The 15,611-nt window shown below is 28.1% G+C and overlaps 2 protein-coding genes across 2 annotated transcripts in view; one reads left to right on the forward strand and one right to left on the reverse strand.

The window, feature by feature from the left end:
- Window positions 1-15,611, forward strand: part of LOC126748763 (octopamine receptor Oamb) — a 207,612-nt gene that overhangs the window by 155,189 nt on the left and 36,812 nt on the right. The window contains exon 3 of the mRNA XM_050458204.1: window positions 9,127-9,363. Coding sequence (XP_050314161.1) covers window positions 9,127-9,363 — 237 coding nt within the window. The remainder of the gene's footprint in view (window positions 1-9,126; window positions 9,364-15,611) is intronic.
- On the reverse strand, window positions 590-14,267 carry LOC126748764 (piggyBac transposable element-derived protein 4-like). The gene is made up of 2 exons (XM_050458205.1): window positions 13,590-14,267; window positions 590-723 (listed from the first exon to the last, which is right to left on the reverse strand). Exons 1-2 carry the CDS (start codon window positions 13,960-13,962, stop codon window positions 689-691), a joined length of 408 nt encoding a protein of 135 aa, XP_050314162.1. The 5' UTR covers window positions 13,963-14,267; the 3' UTR covers window positions 590-688.

Genomic DNA, 15,611 nt, shown 5'->3' on the forward strand with positions numbered 1-15,611 from the left:
TTTGCCCTATTGACTATATATATAATTACAATAGATAACAGCGTTTCTTACTACTTTTCGATCAAAAAAATCATTGAGACGATTTTATTACATCCAGAGCAATGATAAAAAAACAAAGTACTACTGATATAAAAATTGTATAGTTAATAAGGCATAAGAGAAGCAATATAATTTTTCTTATACTTTTGTGGACAAAATCGACTAACTAACTCGCCTAAAAGTAAAAATAAATTATTAAAAAAAAATACTTTTTAAATTTAATTTAATTTTATTTTGATGACAATAGATTAGAACTCACCTATAAATATTAAAAAATAACAATCTTATTAAAATTATACCTAATAAAAAATTTCAACAATATTTGGAGTTTACCTGAAGTCTATTACAGAAGTTAATTAGGTTCAACTGCCTGGAATTCGAAAGTATATTACCTGAATATTAATTAAACTGGACAAAATTGAAGTATGACTTTAACTACCTGGAAGCAATAAGAAATTACTTTAAAAAAAACTTCAGATAAATTAGAACTCACCTATAAATATATAAAAAAATTATTTCAATAATTTTAAGGTTAATTAGGTTCAACTGCCTGGAATTTAAAAGTATAACACAAATTGCTTTAAGGTTTTTGGAGCAATATTTCAGGTATTTGAAAGTATGTACCATTTATCATTAATTCAGTTATTTATTATATGGACAAGATAAAAGTATGACTTTGATTGCCTAAAAATAATGAGAAATTATTTTTAAAAAAATATTCCTTCTTTAATATAAAATAATAATAAAATTATAATAACAAATTTCATTAAGATTTCTAGTTTATTTGGAGCTTATTATAGACGTTCTCTATTAGAGTACGGACTCTAATAGAGAAATGCTCCGAATATAACATAACTCTGCACATGGCGTTCGTCGATTACGAGAAGGCGTTCGATTCTGTCAAGACCTGGGCTGTCCTGAACGCAATGGACGAGGCAAGAATTGACACAAGATACTCCAAACTTATAAAACACATCTACGACAACGCAACACTACAAGTGACCAAGAAGCATCAACAAATAAGATCAAGATATAAAAGAGGGTCCGCCAAGGAGATACCATATCCCCCTGCCATGGGAAAATAAAGGTATCAACGTAGGTGGAGCTCGACTAAGTCACCTTCGATTTGCTGATGATATTGTTGTCATTAGTGATGACATCAACGAGCTAAAAGATATGTTGGAAGAACTGCAAGAAACAACAAAATAAATCGGACTCAAGATGAATCTAAACAAAACCAAAATAATGACCAACGAACAAACAGTAATAACTATAGAAGGCCACGCTCTCGAAAACGTCGAGGAATACATATACCTGGGCCACGCTGTCAGACTGGGAAAACAAAACCAAACAGCCGAAATATTCCGGAGAACAAGACTTAGCTGGGCAGCATTCGGAAGACTAGGATAGATTTTAAAATCCCAAAGCATCCCAATTAATCTTAAGCGGAAAGTCTACGAGGCTTGGATATTACCCGTTACAACGTATGGACTCGAGACGATGACACTGACAAAGAGGAGCGCAGAAAGACTCAGAACAACCCAGAGAGCCATGGAGCGCGCCATGCTGGGAACTATCTTAAGAGACCACATTAGAAACGATGAGATTCGAAAAAGGACAAAGGTAACGGATGTTATGAGAAGAGTAGCCGAACTAAAATGGAGATGGGCAGGTCACGTTGCAAGGCAAGACCCATCTAGATGGACTAACAAAATCATGCAATGGCGCCCAAGAGCCACAAAAAGAAATGCGGGAAGACCACCAACGCGGTGGCGGGACGACATCCAAGGAATAGCAGGGAGAAACTGGCTCCAAACTGTCCTAGATAGACAAACATGGAAAGCACTGGAAGAGGCCTACATTCAGGAGTGGATAGATACAGGCCAGAGAAAAACAAGAAGATTATAGAAGTTAATTAGGTCCAACTGCCAGGAAGTAGAAAGTATATTAACTGAAAATTAATTAAAATTCTCTTTAAATATTTCGAAGCAATCAGAAATTGTTTTAAAGTTGTTGGAGCCATATTTCAGGCATTTGAAGAAACTAATTATTTATTTAATTTTAGGCAATTCAGACGATTTCTTATTTATTCACTTATTTACTACCTGAACAAATTAAAGTATGACTTTAACTGCCTGGAAGTAATAGGAAATTATTTAAAAAAATATTCCTGCTTCAATTCCACTTTAATTTAACTTAATGGCAATAAATCGGAACTCATCTATGAATTAAAATAATAATAATAATTTCAATAAAGTTACACCTAATAAAAAAATCTCATCAATATTTGAAGTTTATTTGAAGCTTATTTCAAAGCTTAATTAGGTTGAACTGCCTGGAATTTAAAAGTATATCATCTGAAAATTAAATAAAAATGGCTTTAAATATTTCGAAGCAATCAGAAATTGTTTTAAGGTTGTTGGAGCAATATTTCAGGCATTTGAAGGAACTAATTAATCATTAATCTTAGACAGTATGTACCATTTCTCATTTATTCCGTTATTTATCACATGGACAAGATAAAAGTATGACTTTAATTGCCTGGAAGTAATAAGAAACTATTTAAAAAAAAATCCTCCTTCAATTCCACTTTAATTTAACTTAATAGTAATAAATCAGAACTCATCTATGAATAAAAAAAATAATAATAATTTCAATAAAATTATACCTAATGAAGAATCTCATCAATATTTAAAGTTTATTTGAAGCTTGTTACAGAGCTTAATTAGGTTCAACTGCCTGGAATTTAAAAGTATATTACCTGAAAATTAATTAAGAAAATGGCTTGAATATTTGAAAGCAATCAGCAATATTTCAGGTATTTGAAGTAATTAATTACTTATTAATTTTAGGCAATATGTACCATTTCTCATTTATTCAGTTATTTATTACATAGATAAGATAAAAGTATGATTTTAATTGGAATGCCTGGAAATAATAAGAAATTATTTAAAAAAATATATTCCTTTTTCAATTTCACTTCTATTTAATTTAATTTAATGGCAAAATATCAGAACCCACCTATAAATATTAAAAAAAAATATATAATTTTAATAAAGTTATAATAACAAATTTCATTAAGATTTATAATTTATTTAGAGCCTGGAATTCGAAAGAATATTAACTGAAAATTAATTAAAATTTGCTTTAATTATTTCGAAGTAATCAGAAATTGCTTCAAGGTTGTTAGAAACATATTTCAAGTATTTGAAGTAATTTATTATTAATTTTAGGCAGTTGATACTGTTTGTTATTGATTTTATTGTCTGGGCAAAATCGAAATTTTACTTCAACTACCTTGAAGTAATAGAGTTAATTAAAAAAAAAATGTTTTAATATTCCACGTTCATTTAATTTAATTGTAAAAAATCAAAACTGACCTATGGATAGAAAAAATAATAATTTCAATAAAATTATGAAAAAAAAATTCATCAATATTTGGAATTTATTTGGAGCTGTAATTAGATTTTTCCTTAAGAATTTAAAATGATGTTACCTTAAATATTTCAAAACAATGAAAAATTGTTTCAAGATTATTGCAACAACATTTTACGTATTTTAGGCATTTTAAATATTTTATTATTAATTTTGGGCAGTTGATATGTTGTATTGTTGATGGATTGGGAGTTTTTAGTTTCTTGTTAATTAATTTGTTTTAATATCCGAACAAAATAAGAATATTACTTTAACTACTTGGAAGTAACAAAAAATTACTTTAAAAAAAATCTTTCTTCTTAGATTCCTTTTTTTTAATTTAATGGCAAGAACTCAGAACTCATCTTAAATATTAAAAAAATATATATAATTTCAATAAAATTATGAGAAAAAATTCTAAAAATATTGAGAATTTATTTAAAGCTTTTTACAATGATTAATTGAGTTCAACTGCCTGGAATTCAAAAGCATATTACCTAAAAATTACTGTAAATATTTCGGAGCAATGAGAAGTTATTTTTAAGATTGAGCGCGTAATATCTCACCTATTTCAGGCATTTAAAGAAATTAATTACTTATGATATTTAGGCAGTTGATACCATTGAAATACCATGACAAAATAAAAATATTCAATTCCCTGGAGAGTATCAGAAATTACTTCTTAGAAATGTTAAATAGCTTTAATTGCCTAAAAATAATTGAAATGTTTTGGAAAAAAATCAAAACTTAGTATTATTAAGAAAAAATTATTGAGTATTTTTTACTATCATACCCATGCTGCTATGATACGTTAATTTTATAAATACATAAAATTTCAATGGCCCGAAATAAATTTCGCTTAAAAATCTTGCTTATATTGCGTATGTGACCTGTAAAATCACTGCTGTGATTATTAATCCTAAACAATATAATATAATATAATATTATATTATATATATAATATATTATTGTAATATAATTCTTATTATTTTTAATGCAAACAAATATTTTTTTAATTGGTGTAGATTTAATGTGTTTTATTAAAATCACTTCAGAGATAAATATTTTATCACTTCTCAACAATTTTTCACTAGTTTACAAGCTTGTAAGTTATTTAATTAAAATTTTCCTACTTTCAGGTTTGAAAACTTAATTAGTCGATTTGGCAAACTATTTTTTTTTGTTCCAGGTTGATAAAATCACTACTGAAGAGATTTTGTGAAATGTCCAAATGGAAAAACATAACTAGGGGTTAATGTTTCTATATGTTTCGTCGAATTTTTTTTTAATAATAAGGGAATATATGCAGTAAATGAGAAGTTTATGGATACCAGCAGAAGCTTTTGCCAAATTATGTAAATTTTTCTCATGATCAAGTGACTTTTTTATATGTTTATAATTGTAAATATTAATATTTTTCTGGAAATTTTGACAGAGCATCTAGGTTCTCCTAAGGGTTTTCTTAAACTACAAAGTGTCTATTAGATATACCCTGTATATTATTGTACAGAAAGGAACATATAAGAGTATTGAATTTCATTTCGTCATTTCCCTTTTAAGAAACTGCTGATTAGGGTATTATAATCTTTCTTCAGCAAAAGCGTTAATAAACAGTTTTTGATGCTCTCAGTCTTTTAAACACTGTCTTATCGAGATATTCAATAATTAAAAAGTTTACTCGTTGCTTGTATCAAAACAGTTGTTTTATTTAATGCCCTTTTTCTATTATAAAACTTAATAGTGTCTGATAAATTTTCTCAAATTATATAGGAATTTAACCTTCTGTGCCTGATGTTTCTCAATGAATAAATGTTGCTCAAAATCACGTCGTCTTTCTAAAAAGAATAACAAAAAATTTTCCCGAGTTTCTAAAGCGTTACTTTATCCATACCGTCGCAAATAATAAATTGTTTGTGCATAACATCCTTGCTCGAACACACCAAAAATACGATACCGCGTGAAAAGTAACTGAAAAACAAAATATTTTCCCACTTCTACGGATGTTTTGTCGCAGTCGGGCTGTTGAAATTTTGTTTTAGCTTACACCAGTTCCTTCATGTGATATTATATTAATAAAAAAAAAAAGAAAAACACCGGGTCGATACAGCAAGCAGTTGGTTTTGAGAGAACAGATTGGGTAATTTTCCAAAATTGCTTACCGCAGTCGATTTGGATGATGTTTGGTAATCTAATATTCTGTGATTTTGCAAGATTGCAAGTGCAACCGTGGAATACAGATATAACCGTCGTTTAGTTTATCTTGGTAACGTTTTAACCGGTATTAAAGTTTAGATTCTTAAATTGAAAAGAGCTTTTATTTTCAATTTTATGCCATTGCTATATACGAGATTCAAAAACATCAAAGCAAGTCAAATAAAATATAAACTTTTATGAGGGTTATTACTTTTCGCATCATCTGGCAACATCCGTCTGGTTTAGTCCTTAATAGCGGACCTCGATATCCGCGGAAAGCGATGTTTCTTATGAATCATTATTAATTAAAATTTGTCAAAAAATTACAATGCAAATGTATAATGAGTTCAAATGGTAAAGCACTCAATTCCAAATAAAAAAAAATCATTAAAAGCAAGGTTTTAGAAATTTCAACTATGGCACTACTTCACGTTTGATATACATGGAAAATAGCATTTTACCAGCAGCAACTCTCGGAAATAACTGTAATATTGATTCATAATTGATTTAAGTTTTGATTTTTTAATTGATTAATCAGGAATGCATGGAAATTTGTAATGATTTAGGCCTGGAATTAGTTTTATTAATTTATTCAAGTTGATATTTGTATTAAATATATTTTTTTAGCGGCAATCGGTAAATTAATTAATTATAAGCGTAATAAGACTAGGAGTAAACAATTTATTTGATATGGATACAAAAAATTGTTGATACAACCATTTGGTTGATTTTTTAATATTAAAAACAATGATATTGATTTTATTAAAATTAACAAAAATTCTTATAAGTCTTTGTCAATCCTTTAAAACAAGTTTTATTAATTTATTGCAGTTAATAGAAGTTTATTGACCATAAAAAAACTATATATAATTTTATTAGCAGCGAATAGATAAATTAATAGTTTAATCTAGTGCAATGTTTTGTTCACACAAAATTGATTTAAAATTGCTGAAATATTTGGAAATTGATTTATTCGAAGTGAGTGCGAAAATGGTATAACTTAGATAACCCCTAATCAATTTCATAGAATTGATTTTAATGATTTATTTCAGTTGATTTTTTTTTGTTGTGCAAATAAATATTTAACCACTCGGTCGCAAATTGATTATTGATTCAAAATTAATTAATTTAACTATTCATTTTAAAGATTGCCTTTATGAAATATTATTATGACGTAGATAGACTTATTATCGATCTGCAATTGGGTTTATTGATTTAAACTAGTTCAATAAATTAGTCAATTTATTGATTATGAGTGTATTTCGACTAGGAATAGAAACGTAATTTATTAGGCATCAATATAAAAAATTGATAATACAATTGTACGTCCATTTTACTGATTTAACATTTCTAAAAATAATGATATTGATTATATTAATATTGATGTAAAAATTGTGATAAACCCTTGTCGATAGTCGTGGAATAAATTTTATTGATTGATCGCATTGTTCATTGACAAGGGGAACAATATTTAATTAAAAACTAATAATTTTATTGATTTTAAAAGTACCTTGACAAAAAATAAATGTTAGGTCAACAATTTATTATTGTGCAATTTTTTTTTCCCAAAATTGATTTAGAATTGACAAAACAATTAAAAATTAAACATCTTATCTGTCGCAAATTGATAGTTAATTAAAAATTATTCAAACAATTATTATTAAATTAAGATAATTAAAACTTCTGCTTTAAAGGTTGATTGACTCGAAAATCATAAAAAATTGTTATGATGTGAATAGACCCATTAGCGGCCTAAAATTGGTTTTATTGAATTAACCTAGTTAAAAATTACGATTTTATCAGCAGAAATCATTAAATTAATCAATTTCTTGATTATAAGCATAACGCGACTAGAAGTAAAAATACATAACTTATTAAACATGGATACAAAAAAATAATAAAACAACCATCTCAATAATTTTACAGTGTTGAAACAATAATATTGATTAAAATAAATTGATGAAAAAATTGTTATAAAGCCTAGTCAATAATCATACATTTCATTGATTTATCGCAGTACTATATTAATTATGCATGTACCTTAACAAAACATAAATTAACAATTTAGTTAAATGCAAAGTTTTGTTAACGCATAAGTTATTTAAAATTGATGAAACAATTAATTATTTATTGTTAGTACAAAAATTGCTATGATTTATACAAACCATTATTAACTCCCTAGAATTGATTTTATTATTTCAACTTGGTTGATAATTTTATATATTATGATTTTGCCAGCGACAATAATAAATCATACAATTTATTTATTATAAGCGAATTTCAACTAAAAAAAGAAAAATATAATTTAATAGACATGAATTCAAAAAGTTGATAAAATATATAATAATAAACATTGACTTAGTTAAAATTTATTGATCCGAAAAAAAATTATATATAAATTAATTAGCCGCGATTTTATAAAATTATAATTTTATTGTTAATAAAAGTGCCTTGAAAAAATAAATATTAAATCAATAATTCAAGTAAATGCAAAATTTTGCTTGGGCATAATTGATTTGAAATTATGTTGTACTTATCAATTCCCTATAATTAATTTTATTGATTTATCACAGCTAAATTGTTCTTGTTGATAAAATAAATATCTAACCACGTATCGGTCACAAATTAATAATTAATTTAAAATTGATGAAAAACTTTTTTTTTTAAGTTGTAATTATTAATTTATCCTGGTTAATATGTATTTTATTTATAATTTAATGAACGGTAATCAATAAATTACTTAATTCATTGATTATGAAAATAGTACGACTAGCAGGAAAAAATGTTATCTATTAAACATAAATAAAAAAAAATTAAATAACCATCTCATTGATTTTACAATATTAAAAACAATTATTTTGGTTTTATTAAAATTGATGAAAATTATTTTAAGACTTGTAGAGTCAATTTCATTGATTATAAATCATAAATGTTTAATCAACAATTTAATTGATGCAAAGTTTTGTTGATCCATAATAGATTTAAAATTGATGAAATAATTGAAAATTTATTGTTAGTAAAAAAAATTGGTATGATTTAAAATAAATCCTTGTCAACTCTCTAGAATTGATTTTATTGATCTAATGCAGTTAATAGTTTTTATTGATGAAATAAATATTTAACCACCTAATTACGCTATTTGGGATTAATGAAAAATTATTACGATATGGATAAATCTTTATCGCAATTTATTTTTGATAAGGTTTCTTTTACCAGGAATAAATGTTTTTATCACTTTCTAATAAATAGTAAAAATTTTTTTTTTGATTCATTAATCAATAAATGAATCCTAAATATCTCATTGTCACGTGCTGCGCACAGTAAGCCAAGCGATCCAATGCGCAATTTAGAACTCTGATGGCCTTACTACTCGTTTTTGCCATATAATAGACCAAATATTTAAAAAAAGATTAAATAACGTTTTTACATTTTTAACACGTTTTTACAATTAAATAACTTTTATACATTTTTCCTTTGTAGGTTTGGACTTTCGGCTGGATCTGGTGTCGGATATGGCTAGCAGTTGACGTCTGGATGTGTACCGCTTCGATTTTAAACCTTTGCGCTATTTCCCTGGATAGATACGTAGCTGTTACTCGGCCTATCACTTATCCCAGTATCATGTCGAAATCCAGAGCTAAAATGCTCGTTGCTGGACTTTGGGTACTGAGTTTCGTCATTTGTTTCCCTCCTTTAGTTGGTTGGGAAGACTCTAAGGTAGGTATTTTACTCTCTAAACAACAGTGTTTCATATAAACCAATGTTTGTATAAAGTATATACGCCACAAACGTAAAAAAGCAAACATCATTAGGCGTGGTTCGATCTAAATTCATGTTCCATAAAATCCTTTTTTAATTTTCTCATTACATGTTTATTCGTAACTCTGCTTTTTGCTGCAATTTGCTCTGTTGCTTTAATTAATTTCCCCCTTTTAAGCCCCATAAGGCCTATAAAGCAATGCCATTCGATGGTAATTCCCTTTTATTTCAATCTTTTTGACTTGATACCTTATTATGGAAGTGAGCTTTTTGTAAATTATTTATTTTAGGCTCGATTTAATGGAAATAACGTGATCTGTAAGTGTAGTTTTGTAGCTTCATAATTTGAACCACAACTAGCCAAAATATCAACATACCGACCCAGTTTTTTGATTTATTCAAATTTTCCTTTGAACTATTTCATTCGGGAACAAATTTTAAAAAAATAGTGAATTTCTTGCGGTGATAAATTTTAATTTTTTATTAGTTTGGCGCGTAAGTTGTAAAAGTCACTCCCAAGTGCGACGTTTGCACAAAAACTTTTACCGGATTAAATAATTCAAATGCAAATGTCGCAAAAATAATTTCATTTTTATTACACTTACATTGGGGGCAAAATACTTTGACTCGCAAGGGACAAAAGTCAGTTCTTTATTCCCCAAATACAGATGCTGGTTTTTCATAATTATATGCAACTATAGGACGTTCTATAGTTCCAAGTGACCCTAAACTATTATTTTTTACCCTAAAAACCCCAACTGTCTGTCAATTAATTTTTTGCAATTTTTCATGCTACTGCCAATGAGTGCCCCAATAGTCTTTTATTCTTTCCTTTCTTAATGTAACAATATCCATCCTTTTCTGCCTAAAGCCACGTAACTCTCTCATTGCATTCTAGAATGTTATTAGCAAACGTAAAATAAAAAGATCGAACTCGAATATCGCGAAAAACAAAAAATTTTACAAGGGTGAGTCCCATCCCCTAAGGGCCTCACACCCCAACTTAAAATTTATGCCGAATAGCGCGCTCCCCCTCTCCCCTTCTTTTATGCTATTTTACATTTGAAGTTGGAATGTAATTTATGGTTTAAGGGAGGGTTAACGTAAATGTTTCAAATAAATAATATTTACAGCGGATAATTTTGTGAAAAGGTGGTAAGATAAAGCTAAATGTGCGGTGTTATAATATACCTATCTTTGTCCCACCCATTATAAAAGAGTCAAATTTAGCACTGGCAAAGGAAGCTTTAGAGGTTGGGCGCATCCAAATTCCACTCTCATGGTAAGAAATCAGATCAAATTTCTGCAATTTGATGGAAATTTGAAATTTTATAAGTTTTATCAGTGATTTTTTTTATTTTAATAATTAATGTATTTATATTAAAGCTACACTATAGACATATAGTCGACCAAGTGGTTACTGATACATGATATTCGTAATCCACAAGTGGTGTTGTAATATACCTATCTTTGTCCCACCCATTATAAAAGAGTCAAATTTAGCAATTGCAAAGGAAGCTTTAGAAGTAAGGCGCATCCAAATTAGGAAGAAATCGAATCGAATTTCTTCAATTTGGAGGGAAATTTGAATTTTTTTATTTTAATAATTATGTAATTATATTTAGGCTTTACTATAAGCATATAGTAGACCAAGTAGTTACTTATACATGAAATTTATAAACCACAAATAGTGTAATAATATACCCATCTTTGTCCCACCCAATATAAAAGAATCAAATTTCGCACTTGCAAAGTAAACTTTCAAAGTTAGGCGCATCCAAATTCCACTCGAATGGTATGAAATCGGATCGAATTTCTACAATTTGGCGGGTAATTTGAATTTTTATAAGTAATATCAGTTTGTTGTTTTTTTTTTTTAATAATTTATATATTTATATTTAGGCTAGAATATAACCATATAGTCGACCAAGTAGTTACTTATAGATGATATTTCTAAACCGCAAATAGTATAATAATACACCCATCCTTGTTTCACTCATTATAAAAGAATCAAATTTAGCACTTGCAAAGGAAGCTTTAGAAGTTAGGCGCATCCAAATTCTACTCGAATCTTTTCTTAATCCTCTAAATATACATGGTATTTTATTTTAGTTGTGTATCCTCTATTGATCCTTTTATCCTTCCAAAATCTTCAGTATTTTTTTATCCATTATTAAAGAACCACTTAAAGAAAAAGAACGGGAAAGTTTGATATATTTTAGTATTTTGTGACAAAAACACAGCTTTCATGATCATTTTATGGCGTAAAAAGATGAAAATAAATATCGTATTTGGATGATAATTGTATTCTTTTCTTACTAAAGCAAGCAAAAAATAAATTTCAATATATGGCCAATATTTGACGTTGGCTTTTTTGGGACTTTATGGCCAATTTTTAACTAAAACGCAGTCACCATAAAGCGTTCATGGCCAATTTGTGAGGTAAATTTAAGATTGAAAATATACTCTTTCAAATATAATTTGGTTCTTTTGTAAAGCTAAATTTTTAATGCAAAAATATATGGCGTTATATAGCCAATATTTTAAAATTGTTTCTAGTCATTTATTGACCATTAAGATTTTATGACCATTTTCTGTCGTAAAGATATGAAGGGAAAATAACTTATTTGGATGATAATCTCATTCTTTTTTTGACTAGAAAAGGCAAGTTTACTATATGACTACGATTTTAACTAATTTTTTTATTGCTTTGTGGTTAATTTGTGACTAAAATGTAGTCACCATTAAGCTTTTATAAAAATCGTGTATCGTCAAGACATAAAAGTATCATATTTATAATGAGAAAATAAACAATAAGCACGGAAGCAGAAGTAATTTTGTTTATTAGCCTTGCTCAATCCAAAGTCACAATCGAGTAAGTTTTCACAATTGAGAATAGCAGTCACTTATTATATGAAGTATTGTCCTTATGGGGTTTAATGTCACTATATTAAACATCACAATAATTTTTACAGTTATATCGATTATTACCTATGGGATATAGGTACGTGCTTATTTTCACATAGTAATTTTGAAGTTATGCTCCTTATCCCTGGTTTGTGTATAGAGCCAATTTTTTAGTTTAAGTATATAACATTTATTATAAATACAAATTTGCAGGTGATCTGGTGAAAAATTATAGGATTTGGAATCTAGATATAGGAAGGATTTATGGTATATCTCCTTTTTACCACAGATTTACCGATTTTGGTGTCTGTAAATTTGCCAAGATTTTCAAATTTTGTTGTTTACTTAAAAACCATGCAAACTTAATAAGTCCAAAACCCGCTTTTCCAGCAAAGTCGCTTCTTCTTATATAATAGTAAAGTATAATTATTTGGATATTTGAATAATAATATCGTTAATTCGTATCTACAAAACTTAAATTTCAGCCAAAAAAATTGTTTATTTATATTACCATAAGTTTTCCCTTTTGCTACTTTATGGCAAATTTGTGACCAAAACGTAGCCACCATTGAGTTTTTTAAAAAAATTGATTTAAGTTTAGATTTATTTATTTAATTACGGTATAAGGAGTATTTGTAGCACGTTAAAAGTAAAAAATTAATATGAATTCACATATTATATAAAAATTAAAAAAGCCAATATCCTTGGTGGTCTTCCAGACACACAATTAATTTAATAAAAAACAAAGTAAAAGCATGCAAAAACTGTAAAATATACAAGAGCAGAATTTTCAAATTGACGCGAAACAGTAAAAATTAATATTGACAGGGATTATAAAGAACACAATGCGAAAACAGAAAATAACATTCGACATGACACAACGCATTTTCTGTCTTTCAATAAAAATTTTAAAAACATGAAAAGTTTTGAAAATGACTTTTGACACATTTTAGGAATGACGAAACATGCGTACTATTTTCAGTTATAGAATGATTTAACCCTTTCAAGACGGATTTTTATTTTTTTCATGAAAAGCATAATTTACTTATTGATTTTATATTTCAAAAGTAAAAGGTTCTTAGATGTTTGTAATTTTTTCACATTTTTTTTCAAATGCGTTAATTTTTTTTAGTGTGGGACATATCGTCCCATCAGTCCATTCCGTTGGGACAATATGTCCCACCAGCTCTGAAAAAAAATAGTTTTTATCAAAATATTGCATAATTTCACATATGGAAAGGGGTAAAACAGTCATTGCATAGAGGCACACTACATACCCTGGCAAACAGTTCTTGTGCGTTTCTCCATCTTGTTTTGTGAACATCTTATACACCTTCTCCGTTTCTGCTCGACAATCGGCATATGGTCGCCAACATTCACCATAGTTTTTTGTCGCGTTGATGGTCGTCCGGTAGTTGAACGCCTCTTCACACCGGCTTTGCTTTTCCCTTGGTCAATTAGGCTTTCGGCTAGGGCTATCAAGAATTCCAAAAATGGTATCTTCTTACGTCTAACTTCATTGTAAATAATGAATGAGTTTACGGCCGTTATCATTAATAATTTGTAGAAAACTTGTTTCCACCACTTGGTAGACTTGCGGTCGAATTCATAAAGGCCAGCTAAATGATCGGTCAAATCGACGCCTCCCATATACTTGTTGTAAAAGGAGATTATCTCGGGACATTCGACAGCAAGTTTTTGGCCGTCCTTTTGTTTTCGGTCAACAAATGTACGCTGATCCCCATGACAGTTACTAATTGCCAATACTTCTTTGGTATCCTGTCATCTAGTAAAGGTTATCCCGTCATTCGTGCATACAAATTTTGCTTCACTTTTTTCTAATTTATCCTGACTTTTTGGTATATTTTTTCGCGTACCAATACAGGTTCCTACTGCAGCATATGGCAATGTTTTCATCAATGTCACCGATGTAAAAAATCGGTCGAAACAGATCACATCAGATTTTATTATTGAGCTGGTGAGTTTTCTAACAACCCTTTCCCCTACAAGAAGTCGAAAAATAAAAAATAACGAACGAATTAGCCAAATTTAATTGGGTTTCCTTAACTATTTATTTATTTCAATGAAATGACAATTCAGGAAATTAAATTTGTTTTTTTTTTCATATGTTGGGCGCCAAGCTTTATGTACCAAAAATGATTTTTTCTCTCGTTCATGTTGTCCATATCAAATATCGCCTCATTTATCAGTATTGATTCTTTCATAGTGGATTTATAAAAGGCTGTTATCAATTGCAAAATAAGGTAATTGATAAGGCGTGTTTCTATACTGGAGTTTACCTTAATTTAACTGGATCCTCTGATAATTTTTTAATTTCTTCCAGGCAGTTGAAGTTATTTTTAATTCTTTTTTTCTAGGCAAATGTGTACTTCATGCAGTTCAATTTTTCAATCACTTTTAAGTGGTTTTAATGTTAGCATTTAGTCTTTAAATAATTTTTAAATTAAAGCTAAAAATTGTCGAATGAGGTGACAAGAAAATAGAAGAAAAAGGAAAAATGAAAATGTTAGATAATTTATTTAAAAGCCTTGAAGAAATAAAATTTTTTAAGAAATGCTGGAAAAAAATATTTAAAAGCCTGAAAGTGAAAAAATTAAGGAAAAAATACTCAAATCCTGGAAAGAAAATGTTTTTTTTAAGTAAATAATTATCTTGCAAAAGCCTGAAAGTGATATATTTTGAATGAAATAGCAATTCAAGAAATTAAATTTGATTTTTTGTCCACATGTTGGGCGCCAAGCTTTATGTACCAAAAATGTTTTTTTTTCTCTCGTTCATGTTATCCATATCAAATATCGACTCATTTATCAATAATGATTCTTTCATAGTGGATTTATATAATGCTGTTATCAATAGCAAAATAAGGTAATTGATGAAGCGTGTTTCTATACCGGAGTTTACCTTAATTTAACTAAATCCTCTGATTATTTTTTACTTTCTTCCAGGCAGTTGAAGTTATTTTAAATTCTTTTTTTCTAGGCAAATGTGTACTTCGTGCAGTTTAATTTTTTAACAACTTTTAAGTGGTTTTAATGTAAGCATTTATTCTTTAAATAATTTTTAAATTAAAGTTAAAAATTGCCGAATGAGGTGACAAGAAAATAGAAGAAAAAGGAAAAATGAAAATGTTGGATAATATATTTAAAAGCCTTGAAGAAATAAATTTTTTTAAGAAATGTTGGAAAAAAATATTTAAAAGCCTGAAAGTGAAAAAATTAAGGAAAAAATACGCAAATCCTGGAAAGAAAATGTTTTTTTTTTCAAGTAAATAATCATCT

This window comes from Anthonomus grandis, chromosome 22 (assembly GCF_022605725.1).
Source record: "Anthonomus grandis grandis chromosome 22, icAntGran1.3, whole genome shotgun sequence".
Lineage (NCBI taxonomy): Eukaryota > Metazoa > Arthropoda > Insecta > Coleoptera > Curculionidae > Anthonomus > Anthonomus grandis.

Excerpts from the sequence above, each read along its gene's own strand:
- LOC126748764 (XM_050458205.1), bottom strand. The coding sequence starts at position 13,962 with ATGGGAGGCGTCGATTTGACCGATCATTTAGCTGGCCTTTATGAATTC. Across the intron at positions 724-13,589 it reads CACAAGAACTGTTTGCCAGG|GCAATCAAAGTCATACTTTT; the intron begins GTATGTAGTGTG and ends CATTATTTTTAG.